Source organism: Tenrec ecaudatus, chromosome 1, assembly GCF_050624435.1.
Source record: "Tenrec ecaudatus isolate mTenEca1 chromosome 1, mTenEca1.hap1, whole genome shotgun sequence".
In the NCBI taxonomy this organism is placed as follows: domain Eukaryota; kingdom Metazoa; phylum Chordata; class Mammalia; order Afrosoricida; family Tenrecidae; genus Tenrec; species Tenrec ecaudatus.
Genome location: NC_134530.1, coordinates 25,141,294 through 25,157,861, shown reverse-complemented (window position 1 = coordinate 25,157,861; position 16,568 = coordinate 25,141,294). Strand labels below are relative to the sequence as shown.

The following is a 16,568-nucleotide window of genomic DNA, read 5'->3' as shown; positions in this document are numbered from 1 at the left end:
TGCAAAGTGACACCTCCTGTGGAACGCCCACTACCAGTGATGCTTTCACTCCTGTATTCATTGCAGTTCCTCCTTCACCACTCGTGCATTCATTCACTCACTCATTAACTCCTTTACCGCGCCCCCCCCCCTCTAACCCTTCCTCCCCTGTGACACATCATTCTGGCTCAATCCTTCCGGCTGTGGGTTGGTTTTTTTTTTTTTTTTTTTGCAACCACCCAGAGTTGCGCAATGGCTGCGCAAAGGCGAGGATTGCTGCCGCGCGAGGGCGGCTCCGACTCCCCACCCACAGCTCCCGAGGCCCGATTTGCTCCGTGGCCGCCTAACTTCTCCGTGCCGGCCACCTGGGTCCGACGCGGCCGAGCACAGGCCACAGGGAGGGGCGGCGCGCGCAACTCCCGGTCGGTGGCAGCGGGCGGCGCGCGCGGGCGGCGGAGTTTGCCGACGCTCCCCGGCAGTGACAGCAGGCGGCGCGCGCAGGCGGCGGAGTTTGGAGACGCTCCCCGGCGGTGACAGGCGGGGCGGGGCGGCTCGCGGCCTCATTCCGGGCGGGCGGGCGGGCGCCGAGAGCAGCGCGGGCGGGACGAGCGGGCGGCGGCCGGGCGGGCCGGGGATGCCGCTCGGCGCGCCGCGGTCCTGAGCCAGCGAGCCGGCGGCCGCCGCAGCCATGACGGTGGAGTTCGAGGAGTGCATCAAGGACTCGCCGCGGTTCAGGTGCGCGGGCCCGAGCCCAGGACGCGCGTGGCCTCTTTGTGACCATGGCCAGCACCCCAGCTGCCTCCCTCCCGGCACGGGGGTGCGGGCGGGGGAGGGGCCTCGGGGGAGGGGTCGTCGCTGCTGCCTTTGTGCCTGGCAGGGGAGGGAGGGGGCCAGCGCTGAGCTGGGCAGAGCCCCACCGACCAGACTGGTGGCTGGGAGGCTGAGCACTCGGAGTCGGACAAAGCCCGCAGCCCCACGGGCATCTTGGCCTGCCCTGCACCCCCACTACCCGTGCCCCCCACAAGCCCCGAGGGGCCGGAACAAAAGCTGTCTCTCTGCTGGTCACCTCACACAGAGGGTGTGTGCTGGAGGCGGGGCACAGCCCCGGGATGGACCAGCTATCCCCTGGCTGCATCTTTGTCCCGCTGGGCAGCTGTGGGCACGCCTGCCACCTCTCCGTGCGAGTGTCCAACCGCCCCCCCCTTCGTGTCATAGTCACCTACATGGGACTGAGCAGGAGGACCCACCCCCTCAGGGCCTGCTGTGGCCCTGGCCCGCTGGCCAGAGCGAATGGGTCTTAGTCCCCTTCTGGTGCATGGGAGACTGGCAGCTGAAGTGGATCCTGGGCCTGGAGTTGGCAGCTTGGCTGGGGTGAGGAGTGGCCTGGGCCGCAAGACCTAGAGGGGTCAGGCGTCCCAAGCCCACTGGATGGGAAGGTTGCTGTGGGGAGTGCCAGGGGCTGTCCCCACCGGGGGGTTTGCAGATTTACCCTTCCTGAGCGTGAAGCTGTACTCCCGTGTGCACCGCATCTCCACAGGCGTGTGTACAAGTGTGCACGAGGCCAGGCCTTCTTTATAGGACAGGCAGCAAATGTAAGGAGGCCCTTGGTGCCGAGTGCAGTGAGTTCACAGGTGTGCCCCTGCCGGAGCTGAGCTCTGCCCTCTGTGCACATCGTGGTGAGGGACAAGTCCTCTATCGAGGGCATGAAGATGGAGGGGAGCTGCCGCAGGGCAGGCAGGCAGGCAGGCATTCCACACCCATGGGCAGGAGCGGCGGGTATGTGCACAGGCCAGCTCTGTGAGACACACTAGGCATGTTTGTCACACACAATGTCAGTGTGTCACTGAAGACACATGTTCCCATGTTCATGTGTGTGCCCCGCCACTGGTGCGCACCTGCACTGTGCCGCTGCGTGTGGTCGTGCGTGTGTACACCGTGCTTCTGTCCATTTGGTCATGCACACATATGGCGAGGGCCCTGGTGGTGGGAATGCACCTTGGTCACTAGCACCAGGGAGAACCCTTTAGATCCTGCCTTCCAGCTGCCTTGCAAGCCTCTTGAGGCTGTGACAGTGGGGAGCAGAGTGGGGAGGGAGGGGGACAAGGCACAACACAGAGTAGCCCCAGACTACAAAGCCGAGAGGCTGGGGGTGCCTCTTAAAGTCTCCCATCTTCCCATTAATGGTGAATCAGGCGAGGGGCCTGGGCATCCTGTGGTCCCTGGCTGACTGGTCCCCATCTAGGCAGAACCCAGTCTGAGGGTGGGTGGCCAGGTCCCTTTGGTGAGGGCTCTGCTCCTAGTTTTGCTCTGGTTCCCCCACACCTAATCTGAAACCTACCTGGTAAGCTGTAAACCTGAAGGGACCAGTCAGATGCACACGTCACACACCACACCTCATTCTACTCCTCCCTTAGGGAGGGGCTGCCTGGGAAAGGGCCCCTGGGAAGCGGGAGGGGGAGAGGGAGGATGATTCAGACCCCAGTCCCCAGGCAGCATGCAGGAGCCAGCTGGGGTAATCCAGGGTTGTGGCTGCCATCTGAACAGGGTGGGGGATGGGGAGGTGAGTAGGACCAGCGCCCCAGTGACCCCATACGGGGGTCCCCTCCACTCTACTTCAAGCAGTGCCCTGAGGAGGCTGCTAGCCTGGCCTCTGGGCAGTAGAGGGGGGGTGGTGAGGTAGCGGTGTCAAAGTGGGGGAGGTTTGCGCAGGAGGTTCAGCCCTACCCCAGGCAGGGGAGGGGGCTGTGAAAATCCTGGGTAGAACCTGACTGCCTCCCTGCTGTCCTGGGCCTGGGTCAGCTGCTGGGGCTACCACCCCTCCCCAGGGTGGGGCTTCAAGCTCTGAGTCATGGCAGCTTTCATGGGGAGAGTACCAGCACATCACCCCCTGCCCCCTCTGGCACAGGGGAAATTCAAGGACTGTAACTGCAGGCCTAGGGTCTCTGGGACTAGGGAGAGGGAGACAGAAGGGCACAGGGCTCTCAGGGTGGGGCCCACACGTCCCCAGTTTCCACTGTGGCCTGGCCCAGCTGTTCCCAGGGCCCTAGGCGCCGTCAGCCCAGGAGGCAGCAGTCCTGGGAGTTTACCACTCTGTCCAGAGCCGCCCATTGGTAGGGGGTGGGGGGGGGCTCCAGGGGTGGCTCCCACTTGGGGTAATGGCCCCTCCCCTGCCCCAACCCTGAGGGCTTGGGGGTGGTGATAGGCCAGGCTGGGCTTACTGCTGGGGATAGGGGAAGCTTTCTCCTAGGTGGTAGGGACCTCAGGGAAGTCCTGCAGGAGCTCTGGGGCTCCTGTTGCCTCAGGTCCCACCTGCCTCACCCCAGAGGGGACTCCAGTCCCCTTACTCCCTCAGGGATGGTGGGCACTGACCTAAGAAGTGGTGGCGCCTGCCAGAAAGGGGAATCTCTCGGGAAGGGCAGCTAGGTCATTCTGGGGTGCTATGCTGTCCGGCTCCCCAGTCAGGCTGAATTCCACCCACGTGACCCCAAGCTCCTCCCTCTGAGACTGGGAAATCTGAGGGTAGCAATGGGTGGGGGGCTCACCTCTTGCCAGACCCCTACCCTGTACCCTGCAGCCACTGGGCTGGCGCCCCACCCCTAGTCCTGATCCCCAGGAGGCCACATGGGCCCAGATCGCCAGCTGAGCAGCCAGGGGGGCGGGGAGTGGCTGGGAGTCTGGCCCTTTTTCCCAATTTCCTGTTCTCGGGAGCCAGTGGAGGGGGGCCATGTCACGTGCCTGATCCATCTGCTTTCTCGCCTTCCTTCCGGGGATTCTCCTTCGTGGCTTCTCCACTGATGTCATATATTAACTCTTCCCTCTCCAGGCAGCCCATTGCCAGGTGGCCCTGGGGGCCATGGGGGCCTGAGGCCTGGCCAGACCCTCCCGGGGGCTGGCTCTGTGCTGCTTGGGGTTTTGAGGTTGGGTGGGTCTGGGAGACAGCCTCTTCTGCAGCTAGTCTGGGGTCTTGAGGTGCTGCCTGGGCAGAGAGAGTAACCACATGACAGCCCCCCCAAAAAAACCAGCCTCAATGCAATGGAAGTGTCCAACCCTGGGGGCTGCTGGGGTCACTGTCGTGTGTTCCTCTTTGTGGATGGGGCTCCAGCCACTTTCCCAGGGGCTTATAGGCTAACGACATATCCACAGCCAAATCCATCTTCTTCCTGTGTGGGGTGGGGTGGGGGCTGTGGCCGCTGAGCCAGGGCAGCTCAAGAGTCCCAGACCTGGGTCACAGTCTGCCCCTACCTTCTCTCTGGTATCTTCCTCAGTTTCCCGATCTGCCCCCTGCCCCCTCAGGGTCATAGAGCAGTGGTAGGGGGTGGGGGTGGATAGCAGGAAGAATGATGGACCCACCCCACTTCAGCCCCTGCATGGGTCAATGAAGCCCCCGCCGCCAACTGCCACTCACTGACCTGTCTTGCTCCAGGGCGACCATCGATGAAGTGGAGACTGATGTGGTTGAGATCGAAGCCAAGCTAGACAAGGTATGGGGGGCCCTGGGGGCTCTGTGTCTCCACTTCCACACCCAGCAAGCCCTGGGCTACGGGGCATGGGAACTGGTGTGCTCCTGCCCCTGTGTGGTGTCAACACACATGGGTTGGGTGCATCTGCCATGTACACCCACCTTTGTCTGCCCCTTGGGCTCCTTCTGTGGACGGAGTGGGGTGGGGTGGGGTGGTGGTGGGCTTGGGGGATCTCCAGACCCCAGGTACTCTGCTATCCAGTCCTCTTGTCCACTATGTTGCCTTGATGTGACTGGGGCAGGGGATGTAGAGCCCTCAGGGTCAGGCAGGAGACAGGGAGGTAGGGGCAGGCTTTAGTACTTCCAGGAATGTGCAGCTAGCCAGTGGGACCCTTCCTACATTGCTGTCTCTGGTCACCCTTCACCCTAGACACCCTCCCTACTGCCTCCCACCCCCACCTACTGCTGATGGTCTCATCCCTGCATCCGTGATTCCCAATTGCACTCCCTCCACCTGACTACATGCTGCCAGCCTGGTTCCCCCTCCACCTCGGGCTCCCTGACTGGGCACTCTCACATGGTTGCTGGTCCCATCCTTCTGTATTCCCAACTGCCACCCACCCCGACTCCACACTGCCAGTCTGGTGCTGCCCCACCCCACCCTGGGCCTCCTGACTGGTGCCCCGCCCCTGGCGCAACCTTCTGCTTCTGGTGCTGAGGCCCAGGTGTTGCTGCCTATGCCCAGACTGTCCTTATACCCCAGGCCTGGCCCTCTCAAGTCCCAGCCCAGGCCTCTGTAGCCCCTCGCAGCCCAGCCCCTGGGCACAAGGGGCCTCGTGCGTCCAATCACATCAGGGCCAGCTGGCAGGGCCAGGAGGTAGGGGTGGGTGCAGGGACAGTTCCCTCCGCGGTTTCTGGGCAGATGGCCCAGGGTAGACTGGGGTCGCTTTGGACCTCAGAGACCTCCCCTCTCCCCGCAGCTGGTCAGGCTCTGCAGCAGCATGATTGAGGCTGGCAAGACCTACGTCACCACCAACAGGCTCTTCCTGGGTGGCGTCCGAGACCTGTCCCGGCAGTGCCAGGGCGACGGCGTCATCTCGGTGAGGGCATTGGCCTGGGTGGGGTCAGGGGGCTTCTCAGGATCATCTCTAGCCCCTCGTGGACTGCGCAGTCCCGAGAGCTGGTGGGTGTAGGCACCCAACCAAGGGTGTGGCCTGGGGTGGGGGTATGCTGCCTAGTTTGAGCCTCCTCCCTGGACCTCCCCCAGGAATGTCTACAGAGGTTTGGAGACAGTCTGCAGGAGATGGTCAACTACCACATGGTGAGCCCCCCTACCCACCCCAGGTCCTTCTCAGCAGGGGCCATTCTCCACATGTCTGCAGGGGGTGAGGGAAGGTGGGGGCCTGTGTCCACAGCTTTGGCGTATGGGTCTAAGCCCCCAAGAGAGCCAGGGAGGGGCAGGGGGGCCTACTGAAGGATGGTATTGTGTGCCCAGTAAGGGCCAGACAGTGGGTGGTGCTTGGACCCTTGGAGTGCTAGGCGGGGATACAGCTCCGGCCCAGAGCCTCTCTTAGCAGACCACATAGCCTCGGAGGACCCACTGCCACCAGGGCTGGCGACCCCGCCTGCTGAAGCCCAGAGTGCAGACTTGGCACAGTTGTGGTCCAAATCTGGCCTGAGAACCAAGAGCCCCAGAGTAAACAGGCCCACCCAAGGAAGTTTAGAAACAAACCTTCTGTCTGCGTGCTCGCCTGCCCGCCTGCACCACTGCCAGGGCCCAGGGCCCCAACCTGCTGCTCGGTCTAATCAGTGCTGGAGGCAGCACAGCGGTCACCTCGCTGCCATTCTCCCTGACCCCTCCTCGGCCTTCCCCTGGCAGCTGCAGAGAGCAGCTGACCTTCACCTTCAAAGCCACCCGCAGGGAGGAATCTCATGGAGGTCCCCACCCAGGGACGGGGAGGTGGGCCTGGCAGGAGGGGCCCACTGAGCAGCGCTCGCTGGTCTCAGTCTGGCCGAGAGTCCAGTGGGAGATTGGCAGGTGGTCGCAGCTGGCACCTCTGGGCACCAACCCATTCCCTTTAGGTCCTTTGGTTGGTAGGGCTGTCTTGGGGGTGGCTGTACCCTCACGTGGCTCAGCTGGGGGCACAGGCAGGGCTGGGCGTGTAATGCCTCCTCTCCCACACTCTCAGATCCTGTTTGACCAGGCCCAGAGGGCTGTGCGGCAGCAGCTCCACAACTTCATCAAAGAGTGAGTGACCCCTGCACCTCCCACCCCAGGCCTCCCCCCCCCCTGCCCGAGACCCTCCCTTAGGCCAAGGCCTGCCTGGTAAGGCAGAGAAAGGGGCACCATGGCACATGCCAGGAGACTATGCTATTGTCTGGGGAGGTGGGTGGGGCCACTGGAGGGAGGAGCAGCATGTGGTAGGGCACCAGCTCTTGGTGGGGGGGGGGTGGTGGCGCGACTACCCTGAGCGGTTGGGGCTCAGCAGTGGCAAAGGCTGGGAAGGGTGCAAAAGTGAGGAAAGAGTGGTCCTGGTGGGGGTGGGGCAGCTACGGAGGCCAGCCAGGGCTTTGAGCAGGGGTGGGCCAGGTGGGTACGCACTTACAGCATCATGTGATGGGTGTGTGTGTGTGTGTGTGTGTGTGTGTGTGTGTGGTGGCATCTGTGGGGCACCTAAGTGGTGAGGTGGTTTGGAGTAGGAGAGCCTGGAGCCCTGGGAATGACTGGGGATGGATCAGTCCCTGGAAAAGCAGGAGGAGGCTGAGTGAGGGGAAGGCCAGGCTCGGGGAGAGGCTGAGGAGACCTGGGCCAGAGCACTGGCAGGGGGAGTCCTGGAAGGACCAGGAGGAGAGGGGGACAAGGGAGAACCCAGGGTGTAAGTGTGACCACACACACACACCTCTGATGCTCACCCCGATGGCCCCAGGGACGTGCGGAAGTTCAAGGAGACAAAGAAGCAGTTTGACAAGGTGCGGGAGGACATGGAGCTATCCCTGGTGAGGAACGCCCAGGCGCCCCGTCACCGGCCCCATGAGGTCGAGGAGGCCACAGGTGCTCTGACCCTCACTCGAAAGTGCTTCCGCCACCTGGCACTGGACTACGTCTTGCAGGTCAGCACCACCCCCCCACCCCACCCCCGCCGGCTGTGCAGGAGCCCCTCTGGAAGCAGCAGGAGGGCTTCCTGCAGGAGGTGATGGGCAGGGCCAGAAGAGGCAGTGGGTCAGCTCCTGTGGGACACCCAGGTCCAGGCTGGAGGTGGGGATGGTTCTCCCACCTCCCAGGACCACAGGAAGAAAGGGCTGGCACAGGGAGAGGGAGCTAAAGACAACCTGGGGTGAGGGGGGGTTCACAGGGAACCACAAGCAGCCCAAGTGGACCATGGCAAGTTCAAGCCCTTACTCCCCTGACCTGTTCGCACGCTTTCTTGGCAGATCAACGTTCTTCAAGCCAAGAAGAAGTTTGAGATCTTGGATTCTGTGAGTAAGGGTTGGTGGGGGTGAGGTGGGGTGGGACAGGCAGGAAGGCGGCAAGGGTCCAGCACTGCAGAGGAGGGGCCTCACCTGTGCCCCACCCCCCAGATGCTGTCCTTCATGCACGCCCAGTACAGCTTCTTCCAGCAAGGCTACAACCTCCTGCATCAGCTAGACCCCTACATGAAGAAGCTGGCCACCGAGGTGAGCCCAGGGGCGGGCAGGGCTGGGGCCAGGGTTTCTGGAAAGCAGCTGCCCACTGCCTGCACTGATGCCCGTCCTGCCCGCAGCTGGACCAGCTGGTGATTGACTCTGCTGTGGAGAAGCGGGAGATGGAGAGAAAGCACGCTGCCATCCAGCAGAGGGTGAGGCCCAACCCACCCACCACCTACCCCTGACCTGGGGAAGGCCGACCCCAGCATACACATGGCCTAGCCTGGCCCAGTCCTGCCTACCTGGCCTGGGTCACATCCATTCTGCCTCGCTCCTCTGGAGAGTGTTGGTGTCAGAGGGAGGGGCCCCTGCAAGCCCCCTGACATGGTGGAGTTGGGAGGAAGGATGTAGGTACATCGTGGCCTGGCCTGGGCTGGGCAGAGGCCATGCCCGCTGGTGGGCATCCTAAGGAGCCCTGGCGGTACAGGGGTCCAGCTCCTTTGCTATGGGAGCAGGTGCTGGTTTGAACACACCCACCCGCTGCCCTGAGGGAGGTCCATGTGGCACGAGGCTTCCTGAACACTTCCAGCCTTGGAAAGCCCAAGGGGCAGGGCCACTCAGTCCCAGGGTCTGTGAGTTATAACAGCAGTCCGTTTGCCCTTTGTACTGCCCGCCTCCTCAACCCCCTCACCCCACGGCTCCTTGCAGGCCAATGGTGGCCTCAGGCGCTGGTTTCTTCTGAGGCCTGTGCTCACTTGTCCCCCAGCTACCAAGGGGAGAGGTGGGCGGCAGCCGCGGGAGCGGCTATCTCAGTGCTGCAGAGAAGCCCCGCCGGGACTGTCTATCTCTCGGGGCGGGGCTTTTGCTCCCTGGGCCCGGGGCGGGGCTGGGGACTCCGCAGGCAATTCATCCTGTGGGGTGGGTGGATGGGATCGGCCACTCAACAGTCCTCTCTCTCTCTCCCCACCTCCTCCTCGTCGCCCCACCCCCGACTCTGGCCCCCGCAGACGCTGCTGCAGGTGAGTGAGCGCCACGCCTCCCCGCCCCCGCCTCTGGGTTTGTGGGTGAGGGGCGCACACTACGCCGGGCGGGGCCTCCAGCCTCCCCTACCCCTCAGGAGATTCAGCACCAAGGACACCTCCTCTGGCCCCAGAGCTCGGGGCGCCTCTGCCAGGATTCCCTGGAGGCCTGTGTGCCCAGGCTGAGAGGCAGCTGGCACTAGCAGGACGTGGGCTGAGCCCGGACATGGCCCATGGGGGCGAGGCAGCAGCTGTTCCTGCCTCTCCCCCCCCCCTCCCAGGCTGGGAGCAGGTGCGGGTCATCCACTCCTCCATCCAGGCTGCTGGCCCCGCGAGCCCCAACACGCTGCTCAGTGGCCCTGGTGTAAATGGAGCTCTGTCAGGCGCTGGACTAGACCGGCCCAGCTGGTGGCGTGAATGGGCTCAGGATGTGGGGGGGCAGCTTCCTTCCTGCTCCCAGTCTGTCTGTCTCTAAGAGACTTGGGGGTGGGGTGCGGTGGGGGGAAGCAGGCTAGTGCTAAGCCACAGCTGTGAGGGAGCAGAGTCCGTCCCCTAGGGGTCTCAGAGCCCAAACATGAAGGGCAAGCAGTGTCAAGGGGCCTTGTGTCTGGGAGCAGATGGTCACGTTTGTGCATGCGACTGGTATCACCACCCCAACATGTGCCCGCTTCAGCCTGCACACACGGGTTGGCCGGGGTGGGGTGGGGGTGGCGGGGAATGCCAGCTGAGGGCCGCGCCTGACCTCCCCAGGACTTCTCCTACGACGAGTCCAAGGTGGAATTTGACGTGGACGCGCCCAGTGGCGTGGTGATGGAGGGCTACCTCTTCAAGAGGGCCAGCAACGCCTTCAAGACGTGGAATCGGTAAAGGCTGGTGCAGGCGTGGCCAGGAAGTGGGCTCCGGTGGGGTGGGGAGAAATGGAGAGGCCTTGACTGACCTCACCTTGGCCTCTCACCCCACCAGGCGCTGGTTCTCCATTCAGAACAGCCAGCTGGTCTACCAGAAGAAGCTCAAGGTGAGGGTCGGGGCTGGCCTGGGGTCACCCCTGGTTCATTCCATGCCCCCCTACCTGGACCGAGGCAAGTCTGGTCAGGGAGGCCAGCACTGGCCGAGGAAAGCCTGTGGGTGCCAAAGCCAAGGGGTCAGAAGGCCAGAGACAGGGCCGAGCGCACGTGGGGCTCAGGGTCAGTCAGTGGTTGTGGGCGGGGCCTCGTCAACAGTGGGGGTGCCACTCACAGGACGTGCTCACCGTGGTGGTGGACGACCTGCGCCTTTGCTCCGTGAAGCCCTGCGAGGACATTGAGCGGAGGTTCTGCTTCGAGGTTGTGTCACCCACCAAGTGAGGAGGGGAAGCCGGAGGGTGGGGGGTGGGAGGCAGCTGCCTGGCCTGGCCTGATGGTCCCCCACCCCCCACCCCCAGGAGCTGCATGCTGCAGGCCGACTCTGAGAAGCTCCGGCAGGCTTGGGTTCAAGCCGTACAGGCCAGCATCGCCTCCGCCTACCGGGAGAGCCCGGACAGCTGCCACAGTGAGGTGAGCCCCCTTCCCGTCGTGCAGCCCATGTGCTGCAGTGAGGTGACCCCTGCAGGTTGCACATGCTTGTGTATGTGTCTGGGTGTGGAGCACACAGAGACTTTGACCTCTGCTGGCTCCTCTGGTGGGGGAGGCGGAAGGGTCCCACTAGGGACATTGAGGCCCCGGTTGGGCTGAGGGCTCCCCACTGCCCCCTGGTCCCCAGAGGCTGGACCGCACGGCGTCCCCGTCCACCAGCAGCATTGACTCCACCTCGGACTCCAGGGAGCGCGGCACCAAGGCGGAGAGCACCTTACAGCGTGTGCAGAACGTGGCGGGCAATGGCCAGTGCGGAGACTGCGGCCAGCCGGACCCCCGCTGGGCCAGCATCAACCTGGGTGTGCTGCTCTGCATCGAGTGCTCGGGCATCCACAGGTGGGCACTGGTGCCAAGGGTGGGGGAGGGAGTTAAGGGGAGTACAGCAGGGGGGCACCCTGACTCAGCCTGCTCCTTGCCCTCCAGGAGCCTGGGTGTTCATTGCTCCAAGGTGAGGTCCTTGACACTGGACTCGTGGGAGCCAGAGCTGCTGAAGGTGGGTGCAGGGGGCTGGGCACAGACCACTGGGCCACTGGGAGGCGGGGTGTCAGGGCCTGCAAGCTGCAGCTAATGCTGTAAGTCTGTCTCCCATAGCTGATGTGCGAACTCGGCAACAGCACTGTGAACCAGATCTATGAGGCCCAGTGCGAGGGGCCAGGCAGCAAGAAGCCCACGGCTAGCAGTCCCAGGTAAGTGGGAGCAGCAGGCTGCGCCAAGGGTCTTGGGGGTGCTACTGCAGGGGAGGGAGTGTAGCCTGCTGGGCTGGGGAGCCCTGCCTGAAACCTCCTCTGCTTGCTCTGAGTCCAGGCAGGACAAAGAGGCCTGGATCAAGGACAAATACGTGGAAAAGAAGTTCTTGCGGAAACTTCCACCAGCACCAGATCAGGAGGCAGTAGGGACCAGGGAGGCGGGGCCCCGGCACTGGAGGGCAAAGAAGTGCCAGCGGCACCACAGCTCCCCCCGGGCCCCCGCTGCCCGCCGAAAGGTCCGGCTAGAGCCTGCCCTGCCCTCCATTGTAGCCCTGTCCTCAGGTACCAGGGTCACCAGAAGGTGGCATGTTTACCAAACCCCAGACCTCAGATCACGTGGTCAGGTGGGAGGCCCAAACTGGGAGGGCAGGGGCTCCCAGCATGACCTGGGGTAGCCCATCCCACCAGGGCCTCACTTTCTCCAGCTGAACTTGCCCTTCTCTCCACCCTCCCCCAGCCAGCATTCTGGAACGCAAGTTCCGCCGAGACTCCCTCTTTTGCCCAGACGAGCTGGACTCCCTCTTCTCATACTTTGACACAGGGGCTGCTGGGGCAGGTCCACGCAGTAAGTCCTGGGGAGCCCCGCTTCTCCTGTAGCCCAGCCCCTCAGGTACAGCCCACCAGTACTGTGGGCTGGAGAGGCAGGTGTTCCAAAGAGGCCAGCCTACGGGTACAGAGAATTTGGGGGTAGGTGGAGCTGAGGCTGGAACAGTTTCTCGAGAGGTCTGTTGGCTGGGGCTGATGAAAACGATGTGCGGAAATGTGTAGCTGTGTGCGCGTGTGTGTGTAGAGAAGATGCCTTGTATGTGTACTGTGGTGTGCACAGGAGTGTATGTGAGCATATCCATGAGCATGCATGTGGGCTCACGGGTGTGTATGTTTGAATGATAAATACCTAAGTAGGTGTGTGTTGGTGTAAGCATGCACCAACGTATGCTGCGGATCCTGGGCAGGCGGGTGCAGGAGCCAGCTCATGCAAGACAATTTATGTTATCTTTTCCCAATGTGGCTTGGAAAGGGCTGGTGAGCATCTTTAAGGCACAGAAAGGAGAAAAGTCACAAGCCAGGCCACAGCACCCCCAACCCCAGGACCGGTGGTTAAGCATGTATTGCACCCATTGACCGGGACAGTGCATTCCCGGGCAGGTTGGGCAGTACGGACTGGATAGGGCCAGGAGCTGGAAGGGCTGATGGGGGTCAGCCGGGAGTGAGCGCGGGCGGCGGCGGAGGACCCAGCTGCACCCTCTCAGAGCCTGGGGCGTGCGGGAGGGCTGGCTGGCTGGCAGCTGCCAGGAGGCTTGCGGTTGGTTCTGCTGGAGGAGCAGGTTCTGCAGCTCGCAGGAACCTCTCTTCCCCGTGGGCTCGGCAGGTCTGAGCAGCGACAGCGGCCTGGGCGGTAGCTCCGACGGCAGCTCAGACGTTCTAGCCTTCGGCGCGGGCTCGGTGGTGGACAGCGTCACGGAGGAGGGTGGGTGTGCGCCTGCGCCCCGCGCGCGCCGTGCCCTGCCGTCCCCGGGAGCCGCCGGAGCGCCCCCTGGCGAGATCGCGGCCGCTGACCGCGCCCCTCCCTGCAGAGGCCGGGGAGTCGGAGGCGTCCAGCGGCGAGGCAGACGGGGAGAGTGAGGCCTGGGGCCTGGCCGACTTGCGTGAGCTGCACCCGGGGCTCCTAGCGCACCGCGCGGCGCGCACCCGGGACCTTCCCGCGCTGGCCGCGGCGCTAGCCCACGGGGCTGAGGTCAACTGGGCCGACTCAGAAGACGAAGGCAAGACGCCTCTGGTCCAGGCCGTGCTCGGGGTGAGTTGGGGGTGGGGGTGGGGCCTGGGGATGGGCATTGCAAAAGGAGAGCAGAGATTACGTTTGCATAATTGGGCATATTTGCATAATGTGGCTGCATTTGTATACTGAAGACTCACTGTTCTGTGGCACCGGATCTAGGGCCTCTGTCCTCCAGCTCCAACCAGGCTGACCGCCTATCTCCGGGTGGAGTGCAGGGGCTGATAGGTGCAGGGCTGGGGTGCTGTCATTTGTTTACAATGCCGGCTACTCATCCCCCCCCCCCACCTGCCCCATGCCACGCAGGGCTCCTTGGTTGTCTGTGAATTTCTTCTACAAAACGGGGCGGACGTGAACCAAAGAGACAGCCGGGGACGAGCGCCTCTGCACCACGCCACGCTCCTGGGTCGCACTGGGTGAGTGCCCGCCCCACCCCACCCCTGGACCTGGATCGCAAGGCAAGCCAGCCCTAACTCCCTGCTTCTGCCCTGCAGCCAGGTCTGCCTATTCCTGAAGCGAGGAGCTGATCAGCACGCCCTGGACCATGACCAGCAGGATCCGCTGAGCATTGCTGTGCAGGCGGCCAACGCAGACATCGTCACCTTGTGAGCATGTGGGCAGGGTCTGCAGGGCGGGTCCTACGTTGATGCCAAGGAGGGTCAGTGGAGAGAAGAGACAGGGCAGGTTAGGCGGGGTCTCCCCAAGAAGCCGCTTCACAGGATGCCTGTCTCCTCACCCACTCCCAGGCTCCGTCTGGCACGCATGACAGAGGAGATGCGTGAGGCAGAGGCGCTGCCCGGTCAGCCTGGCCCACTGACCGGCAGCAGCCCCACCGAACTCCAGTACCGCCGGTGCATCCAGGAGTTCATTGGCCTCCACCTGGAGGAGAGCTAGGGCCGGGCCGGCCGGGCAGCCATGGGCTTCTACCCTGGCACCCGGCCGCCGGCCTGGCCACCCCGCATGCCTCTGGAGACCCCAGCCCTGCCCGTCCCCGGCCCTGCCTATGACGACACCTGGGCCCACTTCTGACAAGCCCCTGTGCCGGGCACTCCTGGGGTGGGGCTTGTCCACCCTGCCCTCCTCCAAACTGCCCATACCCCCCAGGAGGAGAGAGGGAATGGTACGGAGTCTTCCCAAGCTCAAGGTATCTTGGGGAGGGAGACTCCATCCCCTGGTGCCCTTGCCTCTTCTGAGACCCTGTGTCCTCAAGTGAGCCATGCCTTCCTCTGGGCCTGGGTTGCTCACACCGCAGACCACTCAAGGCCCATGTTGCCTCCTGCCCTCTTTGCCCTTGGGGTTTGAGTCAACTCATGCGTGCTCCTCAGGCCTGGTCACCTTGTGGGACCGGTGTCACCTCGTGCTCTCTCTGTCTTCAGAGCCTATGTCACCGTGTGCCCACCTTTACTGCCCCAGAACACTGGTCTACCAGTTGAGTCCTCCTCCCCACACACCCCCAGAGCCCCTTCTCTAGGCCCAGAGGCCGGTGGCTGGTCACCAGTGCCTTACCAGGGCAGGGAGGGGCGGCCCATCTAAGGGTCAACCCCGTGTACCTCACTTAGGAACCCCAGTATCCAGGCTGGGCTTCGAGGGTGCTGAGCGGACGGGACTCTGGCCTGGGGCTTTAGCCCCTGCTGGACGCTGGCGTCCTGGGTCCCGTGGCTGGCCACGAAGGCCCGAGGTGCAGGCTTGCCCCAGGCCAGTCCCTGCCCCCTCTGGAGACACTTTCTCCGGTCCTCGGCCCCCCAGATGCCTGCGTAAAGCCACTTTGGCACTTTCCACCCGCGCCCCATGCCCTTTGTCACGGCCGAGCGGGTTTTCTATGACGCCCTAGTTCGGACTGTTGTGCATCTTTTCTCTGTGGACACTCCTGAGGGCATCTTGTCCAGGCGCTGCTTGCAGCCCAGCCCCACCCCTGTCCCTGCCCGCTTTGCCTTTTGGGCTGGGCCCTCCCCTCCCTGGGTCCTGAGGTCTTTCAGCCACTTCGGGACCCCATGATGCCCTGTTTCCCCTTTTTGGACGAAGGCCTAGGACAGCGGCTGGGCCCCCTCCTCAACTATGGACCCTGGTCAGGCCAGTCAACTGGCCATTATGCAAAATGCTGTCCGGAGAGGCTCAGTGGGTGGCAACACTGACCCGGGGCCCCCCCACCTCCCTCGCCCCATGGCTGTGAACCCTAAACAGAAAATCCACTCCTTCCTTCCTCCCTGCTTGAGCCCGCCCACCACTCCGGATCACACACTGTTAATAAACCTCTGCGCTTGCTGTGCCGCCTGCTCACTGGCTGCCTTCATGCTCTGCACTGTCTCTGGCCCTGCTCTCTGTGCTAGCACACAGGCTTCGTTGAGCTGGCCAGCCCAGGCCCCACCTGCCAGATGCGTGAGTAGGGAGGATTGGGGCTTTGATGAACACAGACTTCTGACACCTCTAGTGGGATGGGGGTGACACCAACAGGAGTGAATGGCCCAGGCTGGTCCTATCTCCACTCCTGGGCCTGCAAGCTGGCCTTCTGACTCCAGCCCACTCCCATGCTACTTCCGGTCTGCCCCAGGTAGTGTCAAAGGGTAACAGAGGGCGGGGAGAAGAATGTGCAGAGACACAGGCCACCAGATGGAATTGAGATTGTATTATAAAATAACCTGAAGTCACCAAATGTCCTGGCCAAGCCGAGTCCCTCCTCCAGCCTGCTCCTTGGAAGTTGCTCCATCAGCGGGGCAGGTTGTAGATGCTCTCCTGGGGGTGGAGGGGGGGCTCCCATACATGCCCTCCCCACACGCCCACACCTGCACATGCACACACATGAGCCCAGAGTGGAAGGACGCTCTGTTCTCTCAGTCTCCTTGAGGTCAGTGGCGGCCCCTCCAGGGAGGGCAGCTGGGACCACGGGCAGCCTGGATGTGTTGAAGCCCCATGCCTACTTCCCTCAGCCTCCTTGGTTTGCATCAGTGGCCAAAAGGGGCCCTGGGCAGGGGGGGAGGGGCACCCTGGACCACCCTGGGTGGTCAGGACAGCCAAGCGATCTGTGGCCCTTGCAAGGCTGGTTCCGGTGCTGGAAGTCTGGGAGCTGAGACTTCCCCTAGACACTACTGGGGGGTGTGAGCCTGGCATGGCTCTCCAATGCTTGGCCTCCTACTGGCAGCCGACAGATAGCTGGTCAGTCTCCGGCTGGATATGGGGCACCTCTGGTGCCATACTGGGCTCTAGCGGGGGCTACCAGACATCACAGAGCCAGCGGTAGCCCAGCAGCACGCTCAGAGCCCCTGCCTCAAGCAGCAGCTCCAGCAGGGAAAGCAGGGGCATGCCGAACCACTGGCCCAGAAGGCTGCTCATCTCTGAGAACAGATTCGCCACCTATGGTGA

General features: G+C 63.5%; 1 protein-coding gene across 3 annotated transcripts; it reads left to right on the top strand.

The window, feature by feature from the left end:
* Positions 1 to 556: 556 nt before the first annotated feature.
* Positions 557 to 15,861, top strand: ACAP3 (ArfGAP with coiled-coil, ankyrin repeat and PH domains 3). Of its 3 annotated transcripts, none has more exons than XM_075549731.1 (24): positions 557 to 714; positions 4,403 to 4,460; positions 5,419 to 5,538; positions 5,706 to 5,759; positions 6,628 to 6,686; positions 7,366 to 7,549; positions 7,871 to 7,915; positions 8,018 to 8,113; positions 8,200 to 8,274; positions 9,070 to 9,081; positions 9,832 to 9,944; positions 10,045 to 10,096; positions 10,320 to 10,420; positions 10,502 to 10,613; positions 10,819 to 11,027; positions 11,115 to 11,184; positions 11,283 to 11,377; positions 11,496 to 11,719; positions 11,895 to 12,002; positions 12,807 to 12,905; positions 13,012 to 13,232; positions 13,518 to 13,627; positions 13,706 to 13,816; positions 13,958 to 15,861. In XM_075549731.1, the coding sequence occupies exons 1-24, from the start codon at positions 668 to 670 to the stop codon at positions 14,103 to 14,105; spliced, it is 2,523 nt and encodes an 840-aa protein (XP_075405846.1). In that variant the 5' UTR covers positions 557 to 667; the 3' UTR covers positions 14,106 to 15,861. The 3 variants fall into 3 exon arrangements, with proteins under 3 accessions (XP_075405846.1, XP_075405855.1, XP_075405836.1); XM_075549721.1 differs by lacking the exon at positions 557 to 714 and adding an exon at positions 1,107 to 1,350; XM_075549740.1 differs by lacking the exons at positions 557 to 714; positions 12,807 to 12,905 and adding an exon at positions 1,102 to 1,350.
* The last annotated feature ends 707 nt before the right edge of the window (positions 15,862 to 16,568 follow it).